Source organism: Schistocerca americana, chromosome 1 (assembly GCF_021461395.2).
Source record: "Schistocerca americana isolate TAMUIC-IGC-003095 chromosome 1, iqSchAmer2.1, whole genome shotgun sequence".
Classification (NCBI taxonomy): domain Eukaryota; kingdom Metazoa; phylum Arthropoda; class Insecta; order Orthoptera; family Acrididae; genus Schistocerca; species Schistocerca americana.
In genome coordinates this window covers 509618818-509637125 of record NC_060119.1, presented here as the reverse complement: position 1 = coordinate 509637125, position 18308 = coordinate 509618818, and the positions used below count along the sequence as shown (strand labels likewise).

The 18308-nt window shown below is 37.1% G+C and overlaps 1 protein-coding gene across 1 annotated transcript in view; it reads right to left on the bottom strand.

The window, feature by feature from the left end:
* Positions 1 to 18308, bottom strand: part of LOC124604877 (serine protease snake-like) — a 99349-nt gene that overhangs the window by 19034 nt on the left and 62007 nt on the right. The window contains exons 3-4 of the mRNA XM_047136516.1: positions 17638 to 17792; positions 12943 to 13049 (exon numbers count right to left, since the gene is read on the bottom strand). Of these exons, the coding sequence (XP_046992472.1) occupies positions 12943 to 13049; positions 17638 to 17792 (262 nt within the window). The remainder of the gene's footprint in view (positions 1 to 12942; positions 13050 to 17637; positions 17793 to 18308) is intronic.

The following is an 18308-nucleotide window of genomic DNA, read 5'->3' as shown; positions in this document are numbered from 1 at the left end:
TCCTTCACATTGGTCTTTTTTGGTCTCTTATTTTTTCCACTAAAGGAATGCTATCATCTTGGACCAGCATTCTTAAAAATTGTTTTCTGTAAATCTGTTTTAATGTTTGCAGCTCGCCCTGGTCCATCAGCTGTAGAAGTGGTGTAACATTCGGCGGCAAAAACTTCGCCACAATTTCTCCATCATATAATTCCTCAGTGCTGGGGTGAGATAGCACATTATCAATCAAAATGATTGCATGGGAAGACAAATGATTTTCCTTAGAAAACTGTCGAACAGAAGGAACAAACTTGCCATGAAACCATTCTTTGAACAGCTTACCACAAGATAGCGTGCCAATGTGGTATGGCTTACATAGGTCAAACCACACACACCGTGAAAGAACGCTGCACTGAACATCAACGTTACACCCGCCTTTTGCAGCCAAGCAAGTCCGCTATTGCTGAACATTGTATTTCTACTGGACATTCAATGGAGTATGAGAAAACAATGATTTTGTCCATAGCAACGTCTTTCTGGGACTCCATTATTAAAGAATCCATAGAAATACGACTGGCAGAAAATCTGTTAAACCGTGACAGCAGCTACCAGCTGGACAGTGCATGGAATCCCATCATCTCCACGATTTGCTCATATCGAAGACGACAGAGTGCGTCGACGGCCGTGGCAAACAGCAACGCGGAGGGCGACTGAGTTCCGCTATTCCACCAGCGAGGGCACTGCCAGCGGGCAGTGTTGGCTCAACTATCAAGTTTTCGACGCATGCACAGAATAGTTACAGTACGCTATATATTGCGGAGCGGAGGACATTATTGCCAGTCTGTGATGGCTCACCTGAAGATGACTGGCAGGTGCCCAGTTGAAATATCGTGCGAAGTATTGAACGACTAGCGGCTGCAAGCCCGAAATTTGTTTGAACAGCTTACCACCCATCCATGCTTTTGTCTGGTTGTGATAAATTACGGGTAGGGACTCCACGTTGCAGTTTTTAAAAGATCTGGGCGTAGCAGATTTGCTGATCAGCATTAAAGGCAGCTTGTGATTACCAGCAGCATATCTGCCCACTAATCAAGTCACATGATCTGTGCACATCTTAAAACCAGGAGCATTGTCTTCTGCTTTTGATGTCAGGCTTTTTGTCGGCAATGCCCTAAAATTAAGGCCACTCTAGTCAGTGTCATAAATTTGTTGGGGAGAATACATTTCCTCTCTTATTTTGTTTTTCAAACTCGCCCAAGTATTTCTTTGCTGCATTACAGTCAGAAGAAATTTCTCTCCAGTAATTGTTAGCTGGTGGATTCCATGATATTTTTTGAATCTGTCCAACCAACCCATACTATCACTAAAAGACTCATCACCATTCATTAACTTGTACAGGTTAACAGCCTTCTCCTGAACCATGTTCCACTCAAAGGAGTTCCCCTTCCTCTTTCTTGCGTAAACCAAAGGGAAAGAGCTTCATCCACTTTATCATACTGGGACTGTTTCAAAGTGTCGAATTTCAAGTGTTTTCCCTGAAGACGTTGCACAGGACTGTTCAAGCTTCACTCGGTTCCTCTTCCAATCACAAATGGTTGCTTTACTAACACCTAGTTCCATTGCCAGTTTATATACATTTTCACCATTGTCTATCCGCTTCAGTGCATTCAGTTTTTCTTTGAGACGTAACGTTGTATGTTTCTGTTTACTCATCATGAAAATATTTTAATGCAAGCAAAATGTTGCCAGAATGAGAGTAAAGTAGGTTATGGGGAGCCCATTGTAAAAGTTCATATTTAGCTGAGAGTACTTATTCCCTGAAATAAATGTCATATCAAGATACATAAAGTACACTAGCTGTTGTGGTTGAATCATCTTATTTTCCAGGTCCCTGGTCAGGTATATAAAGCACCAAGTTGCCATAGCAAATGTTAACAATGCTGTCACTGTTTACGAAGTAGATATAGAGAGAGTTGAAAGGAAAACATGCTCAACTGCAATGATCACCATCTTATAGCTGAGGCCTTCAGTCCGAAGACTGTGTTGATTTACTAAACTGTGCAATCCTCTTCATAACTACTACAATCTACATCCATCTGAACCTGCTGACTATGGACAAGCCATGATCTTCCTCTACAGTTTCTACCTTGCACCCGCAAACCACCTTGCATTACCAATATGACGATTCCTTGAAGGCTCACAATGTGCCCTACAAAACTGCCCTTCTTTAAGCCAAGTTGTGCAGTAAATTTCTTTTCTCCCAGTTTGAATGAGTACCTCCTCATTAGTTATCCACTCTACACACCTAATCTTAAATGATCTCCCGTAACACCACATTTCAAAAGTTGCTAGTCTTTTTTTGTTTGAACTGTGCCATGATATCTGAAGAAATTACTTCTGAACACTTAAATTTATAGTTGCTGTCAATAAATTTCAGTGTTAAGAACTTTGTATTTTTCACAAACATTTCTGTTGCTATTACTGACACACGTGTCATATCCCCTCTACTTTAATCACTGTCAGCTATTTTGTTACACAAATAGCAAAAGCTATTTACTATTTTTTATTTTTACTGTCTCATTTCCTAATTCAATTCCTTACTATCATCTGATCTGATTCAACTACATTTAATTACTCTTGTTTTATTTTTGTTTATATTAGTTTTATAATACCTTTTCCAGACTATATCCAATTTGTTCAGCTGTTATTCCAAACACAACACTATCTCTGACAAACTTTCAATGTCTTCAGCAAAGCTCAAAGTTTTAATTTCTTCTTGCTGATCTTAAATCCTTTTCCCAAATTTCACCTTGGTCATGTTCAGACTGAGTAACAACTGGAGTAGGCTACAACCCATTCTCACTCCCTTTTGATTGTCTGCCTCCCTATCATATCTTTTGACTAATAACTGGTCTGGTTTCTGTACAAGTTGCAGGCTATCTTCTCCTCCCTGAATTTTATCCTTGCTACCTTCACAGCTCCAAAAAGTGTATTCCAGTGAACACAGTCAAAAGGTGTTTCCCTATTTACAAATGCTACAAATGAGGGTTTTCATTTCTTCAGTCTATGTTCTAAGAAAATTCTTATTATCAGTAATGCCATTCATGTGCATATTTTTCCTCAGACCTCAAATTTATCTACCTTGAGGTCAGTTTCTACCTGTCTTCCCATTCTGCTGCAAATAATTTGTATCAGTGTCCTGCAGCCATGAATTATTAAACTGATTCTACAGTAATATTCACACTGGCAGCACCACCTTCTTTGGAATTGGAACTATATATTATTCTTGAAGTCCATGGGAATTTCACCTATCTCTGTAATGTTGCATAGCAGCTGAGTAGTTTTGTCAAGACATGCTGTCCCAGGGATACCAAAAATTCTGAGTGAATGTTATCTACTCAAAGTGGCTCATTTTGAATTAGACCTTTCAGTGCTCTGCGAGATTCTTCTTGCAGTACCATATCTTCCATTTCATTGTTTAACTCCTTTTCACTTTTCATTATATTGTCTTCAAATTTGTTTCAATCTACAGCTCTTCTATAAATTCCTTTCACCTTCAGTCTCCCTCCCCCACCCCCCTTTTTGGTTATCACTGGCTTTTCATCTGAGCTCCTGATATTCATACAGCTGCTACTCTTTTCTCTGAAAGTTTTTTTAATATTCTCACAGGCAACAATTTATCTTTGCAATAGCCAGGCAAGCCTTTACAACTTTTCATTTCTTTCTAGCCATTGCTGCTTGGCCATTTTGTACGGTGTCAGTCTCACTTTTAGTTATCTATATTCCTCTTTGTCTGCTTCTTTTACTGCATTTTTATACTTTTTCCTCTTGTCATTTAAATTCAATATCTCTTGTGTTATCCAAGGACCTGTACGGACTTTTTTTTTGCCTATTTAATCCACTGCTGCCTTCACTATTTCATCTCCCAAAGCTACCCATTTGCCTTCTATTGTATTATCTTTTCCTGTTTTAGTCAATTGTTGCCTGAAGTTCCCTTTAAAACTCTCCACAAGCAGTGATTCTTTCAATTTATCTGACACTTCTTAATTTCCTAACTTTCTACTTTTTTTAATCTTCAGTTTGTAGCTGGTAAATTATGGGCAGTCCATGTCTAGCCCTTGAAATATTTTCCAGTTTAAAATCTGGTTTTTAAAATCTCTTGTCTTACCATTATACGAACACCAAATCTTTCCTATATACCTGATTTCATGATTCTTCAACCCAGTGTTAGCAGTGATAGAATTGTGCGTCTCCTTTCATTTCTTTCCTACAGTTCATGTTCTCCTATTGTCTTGTTTTCCTCCTTTTGCTACTACTGAAATCCATCCCCCATTACAATTAAATTTTTGTCTTTCTTAACAACCTGACTTTTTAATGTCATACTCTTTCAATCTCTTCCTCACCTGTGGAGCTAGTAGGTCTATAAAAATGTACTACTGTGGCGAATGTTGGTATTTTATTAATCTCAGTTGTGAGATGCATTCACTATACTATTTATTGATGCCCACCTACATTTCTGTTTTCTTATTAATCTTGAGATCTACTCCTCCACTAGCACTATACGATAACTTTGTACTTAGATAACCAGAAGCTCTGTTATCCCTGGCTCCATGCTTCAATAGTTGCTACTGTATTCAGTTTCAACCTGTCCATTGCTCTTTTTAAATCCTCCAACTCACCTACTTGATTAAGTGATCAACATTCTACACTCCAGACCAGAGAACTGCAGATTTGTCTTTCTGGGTGAAAAAAATCTTCCCGAGTAGTTCCTCCTCAGAGATCTGAAAGAAAGACTTTTCTACCTCTGGAATGTTTTACCCAAGAAAATGTCATCATTAAAACATACAGTAGAACTAATGTCCTCAGGAAGTGCAACAGCTGTAGTTTCCCCTTAGTTTCAGCTATTCATAGTACCAACATAGCTATGCAATATTGCTTAAATCTTATTATGCCCAATGAGTCAGTCATCCAGACTGTTCCCCAGCAACTACTGAAAAGACTGCTGACGCTCTTGAAGAATGGTATGTTAGTTTGGCCTCTCCACAGATACAGCCAATGTAGGTGCACTTACAGTTTAGCTATCTGTTACATTAAGGAGCTAAAGTCCACTACCAGCCCCCCTGGGCTAAGGTCCATAATTTATGGGTTCATCTTGTCTCCTCGATTAAATGGAGTGTGGCATCTGCCAAATATGGCACTAGTAACAAATAAATGGTAGCAATGACTAACAAAAGAGCAATGACTAACAAATTAGAAATAAATAATAACTAATAATAAGCAACTACCACTTTCGTCCAATCACTGATAAAAGGATCATAAGCTTTACGAGTGTGCCTCTATGTAATTTGAGCTTTTGAAGACATTTTAGTTTTCTCTTCAAGTAGCCTTACGATTAATGATACGAGACTTTCTGACTTAAGTTTTCTGTAGCCTTTTTCTACAAAATATTCAACATTCATTGACAATCATATTGGGTGGATTATGAGCTCCTGTGTAGCATCATCATTATCTGTCCTATCTACAGTTTCCTTATTGTGCATGTTTCACCCAGTTACCCAATCCCTTATACAAGCTAATATTTTGTCACTCACAGTTATTTTCTTGATCTGGCAACTATTGGGATTTTTCCTAGGCTGTGCTTTTGGCATGTACTTATACTGGAAACAGTGAAGAGATACAGGACCCATTTCAGGCTACTTGTCGAAATGTTTAAACTGCATCTTTAAGTATGTCATCAAATACAGCAGTCTCACTACATTTGTGTCTCTGGCTCAATTAAGCTTGGGGTTTAAGAGATCGTCACACATTTGTAGGCACCCCCTCCTTCACCCCCACCCCACACACCCCACTCACACTCGCACATATTTTTCCCTTTCTTTGGATGCCCTTTAGTCTTTTTGTTCAAATATAAGTGATAAGCTGTTTAACTCAGACTTCCCTCCATTTTTAGACTCAGTTTGTAATTATTGGTACTTTTTAGGCATGTAGGATGCTATGGCATAGTTTAAGATGAGAAATAATTACTGCTTTCTTGTAGGAGAGACCTAAGTTTATGACTTGTCCAGGTACCCAGTGCCTTAAAACTGAAATGTTTATTTTGTAGTTTGCTGCTTCTTTTCATTTTAAAAGCAAGAAGATTTCCCATCTTGTTAAGTAAGGTCTAACCAATAATAAAGAGAGATTTGTTATGTACGAAAATCAAAATAACAGCTATCCTCATACAGATAAAAACAAAATAATTACCAACTTTCAATCAGGATTGATTACAGAAAAAAAAGAGAAGAGAATCACCAGGGAATCATTGTTACACCAAAGAAGGGACAAAACGAAATTCTGAACATCAGTAAGTAAAATAAAATATGGTGGAAAAACTTGTTTGTACATACAAGGGATCTAGGTTCAATTCCGGTACTGCCATCAATTTTTCTTGATGGAAGGACTGCTACAGGGCACACTCAGCTTGTGATACCAACTGAGGAGTTACTTGATTGAGAATTAGCAGCTCCAAGTTCTGGAAAGTCGGCAACATGGCCAGGAAAGCAGTGCGCTGATCATATGCCCCTTCATATTGCATCCATTTTATGCCATTGCATTGCAAGAGGATGATATGGTATCAGCCAACATCCATTGGGTCTTAATAACCTTAACACACAGCTTGTTTGTGTGTTTTTAAACTCTGAGGCTATAGAATCCTTGAAAATGTCTAGAGCTTTTCTGAGTGAAAAATTATTGTAATCCATGGAAGTATCGAAGAATATCTTCTGAGTAGATTTTTAGTTTTTATCTTTACATGGAAATTTAATTCAATTAATCATTATGGTGACCCCTGACCCTGTGTTGTCTCTCTAAAATTCTTTCAAATATTTACGATTACTTTTATGTAAATCTTTCTTTTGCAGGTGACCAAATGATTTTAGATGAATTAGAGGGTGAATTTCAGCAGAGAATGTAAAACCCTGATGAACCTAGCATTCCAATACAATTTGAATCTCACTACCACCAACACTAAATTCTGGCATTTAAAGAAAATGATTGAGTATGGGCTAAGACAAAGGTGTGGGGGCAGGAAGATGATGACACTTCTCTTGTTTGTTTAGTAAATATTTAGCTCCAGTCATTAGAAATATTGTTATTCAAGAGATTAACTGATGCAATTTTTTTACAGATATCTTATGCAACAGTGTTATTAACATTTAAGTGTTTTTGAATCATGACCTGTATTCTTGGCCCTAATAAACATAATAGTGCATTTGTTCAAAGACAGGAGTCAACTGATGGGAAAGAATCATTTTTAGTGAAGAAATAGCAACCACATCTCTGTGCAGGAGAAGTGGAAAGTTTTGAAATGAAAGTGAACAGATATATGATGCAAATAAATGACAAATGATTGGCTGTAAGATGTACAGAACTGTAAGTGCATAAGATAAATTATTCCAAGCTGCTGGTTGTGACTATATAACTGAGAAATTGCATTACCGTAAAATTTGCCAATCATGAAAAAATACATCTATGAGATTCTTTTGATACATTGGGTACACCATGTTTATTCAGGATACATCATTAGTTCAATCACATTCAACAGAGAAGAGTGAAGAATAGGTAAGGTCAGGCCAGAACTTTCTCAGTCATACTTTCTGTTTACAGTGCTGAATCACATTGCTTCAAATCAAAAAATAATATAAATTACAGTGGTTCAAAAGAGAAATGTCCTTTGCATCCTGCACATTAAGTTTTCTTATCTTGTACACCCAGACACATTTAGCCTTAATTACAAGGCATTTTCAGTGCGTGTCCTGAAATATTACACTATTTTTTGATTTGCACACACCAGAAGCTTATTCATTCCACTTTCAACCTGCACGTGCTTGCCTGTTCACAGGCAGGCAGGCTGCCATATGTTATTGGCACAACAGGCAGGCTCGCTCTGCTACGCTATGTAGCAGTTGGTTCTATACAGTTTCATTGTAAAGTTATGAGTAAGGTTCTTAAGTTGATGAGAACTCATTTTTTAATCAAGGGATGCAATGAAATATATATTCATTTTGAATCGCTGTGGGCCAGAAAATGATTTTATTTTCCCTTTTTTCTTTTTGGAGTATTATGGCTTACTTATTTCTTTTGATATGAATGGTTTTCTTTGCAACTTCATACCCTTTTGGCTACTGCTGGCTGCCCTGAAATTGAACCAGCATCAGGTCAGCTCTAATACAGAAGTAAGTTGAACCATTTCGGGAAAGTTGAGATCATTTGCATCTAAAAACCTAAATATGTCTTAGCTTTTTTGTGTTTCAGCCAAGTATGACCCCAGTTATACCAGTTTTTACTTTTTCCAGGATACGTATTGCAGACTTGCTGAATTCATTCTAAGTGCCCAAAATGGTTCAATTCTAAATTTGCCAAATGCATTTTAACAAACACGAAGTTCATTTTTCATATTATGTTAATCTAAAAAGTATACATATGAAAGAAGAAACACTTTTTTTTTCATACTAAGCTTTCTTCACACTTATATTTCATACCCCCAGATGTAGCTTTTAATGTCCACTAAGCCATATTTTTTTCTTATTTCAACCAATGTTTGCCCTAAATTCAGAAAACCTATACATTGCTGAAGTGCCTCAGGTCATTGGCATACATTTCCGCATTCTTATGAGCCATTAAATCTTTGTCCTCTTCCTAAATATAGAGTGAGTAAACTGCTGGTCTAATTTAAAAGCACATCACTGCATACTCCAGGTTCCAGAATGAGTTTACGCAGTTTGAACTGAGAGAGACCAGTTTGAACTGAGAGAATGTGTGCGCACATTTTTTAATTTTTATTATTATTACTATGGTTTTATTCTTGTGATATAAATGGGATTTTTGATCATCAACTGAGATTACTGTCTGTCGTATGATCAGTGTAAACAGTTAGTAGCCAATCATATTTGCTTGGTCATTTAGTAGTCTCTTCCTTTCAGTCTTTGTTTTGTATGTGTGGTAATTTTCCTATAAGGTTAGGAGGTGTCTCATCATTTATTCTAACTATACTCATGTCTCTCTCTCTCTCTCTCTCTCTCTCTCTCTCTCTCTCTCTCTCTCTCTCTCTCTCTCCTAGTAGGTTTCTGATTATTTTCTCTTAAATGTTTTGCAAAAATTGAGTGGCCTGTCCCATATTTCCAGGCTATGATAAGTTCTTTGTGCTGGGTGACAAATGTTCTGCTGGTTTGCCCTACATATTTTTCATCAAATATGTTGCATTGTAGTTGGTATATTCCTTCATTCTGTTAGATATCTGTGTCTTTTGTTATTTTTGGAAAGTACTTTTGGACCAAACTGTGTTTTGAATGCTATGTTTATGTCATGTCTTTTGAAAATGTTTGTTACCTTATGTGCGAGTTTGTGCTTGTAGGTCATTGTGTACCATCTTTAATCTTCTTTCTTGTTTTGATGTATTCTGTGTGATGATTATGATCTGTTGCTGTGTGTGCTTGTTTCTGTGGTGTGTTGTTCTGTTGCTGTGCATGCTTGGTTGTGCGATTGTTTGTTGTGCTCTTGGTTTTGCGTGAGTATGTGTCATGTTTATTGCCTGTATCTATTGTTTAATGTTTTTGTTTAATTTTGTGACTAGATTGCTGTTGTACACATTGTTTGTTGCTATTTGTGTGATGATGTCTAGTTCTTTCTGTGCTGACTGGTACTGTGTTGAGTCTATGAAGCACATAATCTGAGTGCTGATTGCTTCTGTGAGAGTGGGTGATTTGAAGTCGGACATATGAAAATGTCTGTTGTAGGTTTACGGTAAATTTCAAAGCTCTGCTGATTGCTTTATTTTTTTATGGTTATATCTAAGAACTTTATTTGGTTGTTACTCCTTTCTCCATTCTGACACTCATATTTTTTGTATTGTGTTTATATCTGCATGCAATTTATCAATTTTTGCTGGACATTCACCAATTAAACAAAGGATATCATCCACATATCTGATCCAATAAAGTACGTTTTAATTCTTAGTGATAATGTTTCCAAAAATTTGGTTTTTACATGGTTTATGGAAATGTTGGCTAGGACACCTGACACTGAGGATCCCATTGGTAGCCCATCTTTTAGTAAATAGTACTCATTATTAAACTGAAGGTAGTTCTGTTCAGTCATCAGTTCTAACAATCTGTGTATTTCTGTGACGTATTCATGTGGTAGCTGACTGTTATCCTTCAGGTTTTGTTGTATGATGTCTATTATTTCTGCTGCTGGTATGTCAGAGCCATGTTTTCTATGTTGAAAGAGAGAAGGATAGATATAAAAATCCCAGGCAAAACTTTTATGAGTTGTGGTAACTGTGAGATGTTTCTTATAGTAGTTCTTCCATTTTATAGGTTTCAGCCAGTAATTTCAACATGTATCCTGCAAATTTGTAAGAGGGAACTTCATTATGTAAAACAATGTACAAATAGCTGTAATTCTTCTGACCACATCAATTGCATGTTAACGCTGAAAGATGGATAAAATAAATAAATTTCATAGTTTACAATCACCAACGACCTTGCCGCAGTGGTAACACCAGTTCCCGTCAGATCACCGAAGTTAAGCGCTGTCGCACTGGAGTAACATTTGGATGGGTGACCATCCGGTCTGCCTAGAGCTGTTGGCAAGCGGGGTGCACTCAGCCTTTGTGAGGCAAATTGGGGAGCTACTTTATTGAGAAGCAGCGGCTCTGGTCTTGTAAACTGACAAAGCAGCCGGCAGAGTGGTTTGCTGACCACATGCCTCTCCATATCCGCATCCCGTGAGGCCTGTGGGTTGAAGATGACACAGCGGCCAGTCGACACCGTTGGGCCTTCCAAAGCCTGTTTGGACAGAGTTTTTTTTTTATACTTTACAATCAAACGTAAAGGATATTTAGTTTATTGATCACTGGTTGCATCGAAGGATGGGTACAGTGGGTTTACTTGGTATTTGTTTTCCTTTTCCTCAGTCATCTAATGTGTAGCATATGTTTTCAAAGATATCTTTTACCTTACACTGAAATCTGTTTGTTGGATCTGATTTCGATTTTCTATTATTATTTTGTGAAATGAACTCTTGTGTTTTGTCAGTGTATTGTTGTTTTTCTGTAAGGCCAACTGTATTTCCTTTGTTTGCATAAATAATGATGTTTTCATCTCAGAGTTTCTTTCTGAGTTTATTGAGCATTATGGATTCTGTGTTTTATTGTTTTTTCATTCTGTTTTTCCATGCCCATTTCAATTTTAAGAATTTATTTTTTTATCAGTTCTTTTGCTAGCCCAGTGTTCACACTGGTGTTTTCACACTACTACTCCCGTTTCAAAATAGCTTCTGACTGTATGAGGTTTTCCATGTATCGCTCATCTACTTTTGCATTCACATTATATTTCAATCCTTTTCCTAACAGCTCTTTTTCTTCATTGTTTAATTTTGTGGCTGTGAGATTAATCAGTCTTGGGTAAAACTGGTGCATGTGCTTAGGTTCCTTATGGTTCACATTTGTGTGTTGTGATTTTGTTGTCTCCTGAGCTGTGCTATCTTTTTATGTTTTTTTTCAGTTTTTTTCATGATAGTGTCTGTGCAACTTTTAGCCTTGTTGACCAGATAAAAGAAAACAGTAGTATTATTAACATTATTTGCAAGCTGTACATGATGTTTGCATAACTTTCGAGATGAAGTATGGTCTTTTTTTATGGAATCTGTTTCACAAAAACAGACCTGTTTTATGGCAAGAAAGAGGTAACTCTAATAATGAAACACATGCCAGAAGATCTGGAGGATAAATGTTTGTGTGAAAATACTGTCATAATATATAAGAACCATTAAGGATCATACAAAATTTTCACACAACCCAGAATCCAAATTGTTTTTAGAAGGTTACTGTTGGTTTAATGGAAACTTGAAAAATTAGAGCTACCAGCATTATGCAGCAAGACCTTCAATTTGTACATTATGAATGCAACCTTATGTACACACCCACGTCAGGAACAACAGACAGGAAATAATGATTAAATCTGATGAAATACTGGTGGTGCCAACACTGCTTTATGAATATGAATAAGACACACTAGCTAAACAACAGGCCAGAACAAATAATTTATACAGAGATGAGAATGTAATTGTGGCACAATGCATATTACCATATAGAATGAGAAAGAAAGACAACAGACAAGAATTAAAGATGCTGAACGTGAATCAGAAAATAATAAAGTATAGTAAGAAAAGTGAGGAACTCATGAAGAGAACCACAGTACAAAAAACAGTGCTGAACTGTAAGCCAAAATATGGGGAAAGAAAGTTTGGAAGTCTAAAGAGAAGATAGTGGGACAAAAACTTTGAAGAGCAGAATGAACTACAAATGGTTTAATTACTGGTTCTCATGTTTATGACAACATATAATTCTGTATGTCACCTGTAAAACAATGCAAAAGCAAGCAGAGATTATTTACAGCCCATCCTCCAATTCCATTCTAAATTTTCCATTGTTAATTATCCATTATCCCCAGACCTTTATTAATATTACTGGTTTTGTCAATCTAAGTTACAACAGAAAAGCTAACAGCATCTTTGTGTCAAGATTGTAAAGATAGCTAAGAATAATAATATCACTATTTGGACACTTTTCTCACTGTGTTAGGGTAAACATACACACTAAATACCAGATGAAGCATGTGTGTAGCAGGGTAAAGGTACTGTGTTATTAAGATTAACTGTTATGGATTTGTGTTATACACTGTTAGCATCTGGGTGACCTTTACTGATAACTCCATACATTTTCTTTTCTAAATTTTAGTAAAATTTTACGGGAAACAAATAATCCCCTAAGTCTCAATGTATTGCAGAATTACTTTGATCCTTGCCCTTCTCCTGTTTCACTTGTTAAAAAAACAAATCTGTACTTCCATCTGCCTTTTCTTTGAACTAAATTTATCCTTCTATGAACTGTTACACTGAACTACATATAAATGTTTCACTCACGCACTAGGAGACGTCACGCAATGAGCAGCAGTAAGGATGTGTCTGCTACTAATAAGACTTCCACCACATTGCCAGCTTGTCTTCCCATCACCATAACCTATAACAGCCTGAAGCAATACAGTAATTATTTATGTATCAAGGGCACAGATAAAAACATGTTCACAATCTAAAGTGTAACAGGATTGTTATCAGTAAGCTAAAAAGCATAACTGACAAAAGAAAGTAACATTCAGAAACTAAATCATATGCATATAAGAGCAGTGTGACTTTCACACGCTCACTATATAGCACCAAACTACTATACAAACAAAATACAAATACAATGGAAACACATTTATCTGGTAGCAGATTTGACTGTAGGTCATATGGACTATCAAAAATCTTAATTATCTGGAAACTAAAAACAATATCAATAAATAAATAAAAATAAAAAACATGTGACATGGTTTTAATGTCATAAACACACATTATATTTACGAGGGGGGACCAAAAAATAACCGGAATTTCTTTCTAGAAAGCATATACTTTATTGTTTTCAAATACAACCTTAAGTAGCACTTTCATGACTTTTCTTCAGCTTTTTTGTTTTGTATCTTAGATAAAAATGACAAGCAAATTTCACTCACAATGTGTGAACTTACGATGCTTCACTTCTTGACAATGTAAAGAGTGATCTCTCATCAATGATTAGTAATATTTGTTGTATACTATCACCTTTAGAAATTACTCTCTCTATTCAAACAAACAAACAAACAAACAAAATTCTGTTAAAATGTTGTAATTAAAAAAAGGTTGTGGAAAATAAGATGAGAGAAAATAACAAGAGGGAAAGTAATTGAACTGGCAACGGAGCGGAAAAGGACCCAGCAGAGTTTAGTTTAGTAGAACGGCAACAACAAAGTTTAAGTAGGATGGATTATTCCTACTGTATAGTTAAAAAGAAACGGTATTTATGAGAGGGAGGACGTGATCTAAAAGGCAGCTATTGATTCACTACTTAAGCCCTTTGCTGAGTAATCTTGATATTTTCCCTGTGGCTAGATGTACATTGTCGTTACATTTGAAATCAGTCTAAACCAATTCTCCTTGGTGTTTGATAATGGTGTCCGATATCAGTGATCAATCACTGATTAATGACTATGCACTCACAACAATATTAAATATTTTGACCTATACTGTGCATAACATTATTTTTGAGAGTCAGATGGTACTCTTCGCAGCAAATGCCACTTATCTTCAAGTCTTCCTACAATTCACAACCATTTTCTAACAACATACAACTGTAGGTTTTTGTGGACAGCCTCAGAAATCTAAAACCATGCTCTGTTAGGACATTTATATACAGGGTGTCAAAGTCTCTGTACCCCTCCTCACTTTGCACAACTGGTGAAAAAAAATAGCTGCTTTAGTAGTATCCATTTCCCTGAACCTCAAAAACTGCAGTCAACAATCCATGACCACATTACAAAAAAAAAAAAATAAATAAATAAATAAATAAATATAATTATTTAGACCAATGTTTGTTTATGAACTATCTGACAATGTCAGAGCAGCAAATTCCAGCCTGTCATGCTTTGTTCACACAATTTCCAAATTCCATGTCTCACTGTGTTGCTTTCTGATAAATGTCTGATACATTGCAGTTTGTACAGAAGGAATGTCGTTTTATGATCTAAGGAAAATTCCCAATATGAGCAAGTGTTGGAAAAAAACCTGCCTCATATTATGATATTGGCTGGAATATTACATGATGTGTGCTCAGACCATTTTCAAGTGGACATGAATGAAAATTCTTGTGCAGACATGTTGCAGATGTCAGATGTGTCAGAATCTTGTATTATGTGTAATTGCAACAGGATAGAGCTCCAGCACAATTTGTTTATTAAGGGACTCATGCAATGGAATAACAATTTCAAGGGTGCTGGAGTGGCTGTGATTGAGCAACACCTTCAGTTTCATTTTAATGGCCTCTACAAAGGCTGGACTTTGCCATGGCAGATATTTCAGGATCAGTGCAAGATCAATGAAGATTTGCACAAGAGTGCTAAGGAAGCTTTTTGAAGCAAAACACCTGCAGTTCATTGCAGTATCTCAAAGAAGACAAAAACATGACGGTGTAGATACAGATTGCTGGGTACATATTAATTCAATATAGTCTACTGTTGTGATATTTAAGTATGGAGACTTCTTTGACACAACGCATATTGTGAACGATAATATTCTTGTCGTACTTCCCTGAGCTACCCACACTCCAGATGCTCCTTTCACTTCTGGCATTGTCTCATCAGCACAAACCACACACCACATTCAACAGTGAGGAAGTGTTCTGTTGAACTGCTACACATTTCAGTACTCTGTACGAATGCATTCTGTTTACTAAAATGCAGTACTTCATCAAAGGCTTTTCAGAAGCCAAGAAAACAACATTAATCCAGGCTCCCCTGTCTAAAGCCATCTGGGTTAAATGAACAAATGGAGCAAGCACAATCAGTGTGGTTGGACACCCACATTTCCTAAAAAGGAAGTTGTGATATGTGAGCACAAAACTGGTTACATAACTTTACAGCAAATTTATGTTAGTGAGTTGTGTCTGCAGTTCTAGTACCCATAGTTACTTTTCAAGTCACTTATTACACTAGTGCCCAGAGACAGTGGCTGTGTGTGTGCACGCGAGTTGTGCTTATGTGAATGTCTGTGTGCTTCCTACTGCAGAGGAAGAATCTTGTCCGAAAGTATTCTTGAACATCCATGGGCTTCTGACTATGAAACATTGCCTTTTCCAATGCCCAGCTGACACTAAACCTATTACCTCCTTCCTGATCATCACGACCAATTATAAACTCATTCACAACTGCTTCTTCTTTGAAGGCATGACCTACAAACAAATCCATGGTACAGCAATGGGCATCCACAAGGTGCCATCCTATGCTAGTCTATTCATGACTCATCTAGAGGAATCCTTCCTAACCATCTAGAATCCCAAACTCCTCACCTGGTTCAGATTTATTGATGACATCTTTGCGATTTGGACTGAGGGTGAGTCCTCCAGAAACTCAACACCTTTTCCTCATTCACTTCACCTGGTCCTCCTCAACCTAACAAACCACCTTCCTTAATGTTGAACTTTTCATGTAATCAAGCCAATGATACATTAAAAATCCTACAATATCAGAAGGGTATCAGTATCTTCGTTTGCATAAAAAATAAATTCACGTAAATCCATGTTTATAAAAATGTGTTATTAGATGCATAAATATTTATATTTCATGTGTTTAAAACAATGTTGTCATTTTTACACACATTTTCTTAAATTCATTTCATCAATTTTGCTAAATATGTACCACCACTTATCACTGATGAAGATGTAAACTCTTTACCTTGCATAGTATCTCTTCTATGTTGTGGTCAGAACTGGTGGAAAGTGGTTGTAGGTCAAATGCTTTTGTAAAACTGCCGAGAGCAGCTGTATTTTTTGTGTTTGTTCAGAGAATGAAATACTGCTGAATATAAATGTTTTGAAGTTCAGAAACTTTACTTCATTCAGTAATTTTTAAAAGTTACCTTAATTTCCCAATACTTTTATTAATTAATGTTCTTTGTAGTATAAAGATGAACTGCCAACATTATGATGCTCCTACAATGGACAATGAAGCTATCAACAAGATATTACTCAATTTTGTGAGTGGATGTGTCCTTCGATGCAACTCACTCAAAAAGAAAGACTAACATCTGGTTTGAAGATGAGTCATTGAATATGCAGCACTGAAGTAGTGCATTACACCCTCCTCTTCAAGGATGGCTGCATCAGTACCTCTCTCCATATCAGACCTACCAGCCACCAACAATACCTCCACTTCAACAGCTGCCACCCATTCCATACTAAGAAGCCTTTCATATAACCTAGCCATCTGTGGCCATCACATGTGTAGTTATGAGCAGTCTCTCCAAAAAGGCCAAAGGTTCCTCAGACCACAATTAATCACCCAACCCAGTTCTCCCATGCCTTGTCTCTCCAGTAACCTACCCCATCCTAAATATCTATTGTCTGACCACAAAAGAACACATCTCTCAACTCAGTACCACCCAGAATTTCAGCAAGTGAATCACATTCTCTGCTAGGGTTTCACTACCTGTCAGTGTACCCTGAAATGAGGACCATCATCTCCACCCTCCCACAGTGGTGTTCTGCCACTCACGTGATCTACCAACTAAGCTGCAACCACTGTGCCACTTTCTAGGAGGGCATGAAAATTAATAAGCTATTTGCAAGACTGACCATGACCAAATTGTGGACAAGAGGCAGCTGGACTATCCAGTTGTTGAACACGCTGTCCAACATGATGTGCTTCACTTTCATGATTGCTTCACAGTCCATGTCACTTATATTCTTTCTGCCAACACCAGCTCTTCTGATCTGAGCTCATGGAACACTCCTTACAACATATCCCCCTTTCCTGTAAACCCTCCATCCTAAAAATTCACTAGCCCTGTCTGCCACCTACCTAAGCCCTTCCCTACTCTGACACCAGCACTACACACCTCTTCTAATCCACCAATGCACCTACAAGTTCTTTACCCTTGTCTGCTTGTCTCCTCTCTCTGTAAGGAAAGTATCAAGTAGTAATCAAGTAATTTAAGTTAAACTGGGATGTTACCTGCAACAGACAAAAAGCATTAAAATTACACAGTTCTCACCATATGTGGAAATTCTCGTGGAGAAGCTGGAACACCTCCAACAATGAGTGGTTCTCTGTCCATACCACACGTTGACAGGTTGAGGAGTCCTGGATTATCTATGAGAATTGGGTCCGGCACCAACTGGTAAACATGTTGCCGATACTCAACACACTCTATAACACAAAAGAAAGTTCTCTGAAAGCACTATGTACACCAATAGACCTGATAAAAATTTAAATATTTTGTTAATATGCATTTTCAAGTAAAACTGTAGTATAATGTAATATTTGTACATTCTGCTTGAGAAAAAATATTTATTGTATAAATAAATACAAGGCTCAGTTATGGGATGTTCAAACTGTGTGCCTTTTCACACTACTAAAGGCCCACACCCACCCAAACAGCTGTTCATGTTAGCATGCCACTTCTGGATTTGGGGAGATGCATTGGGCCCAAACGTATCCGATTAACAATGAAGGATGGTGTGCCGGCCAGCCTAGATGTAGTTTTTAGGGAGTTTTCCATATATGACTGAGTGAATACTGGCCTGATCCTCATGGTCCCACCTTGGTTACACAATTTGAAAACTTTTTAGAAACAGTCTGACAATTTCACATGGGATAACACTAAGAGACAGGCATAGATGGAATGCATAAATTCTGTCCCTGGGAAGAAGGGGTGGTGGCAGG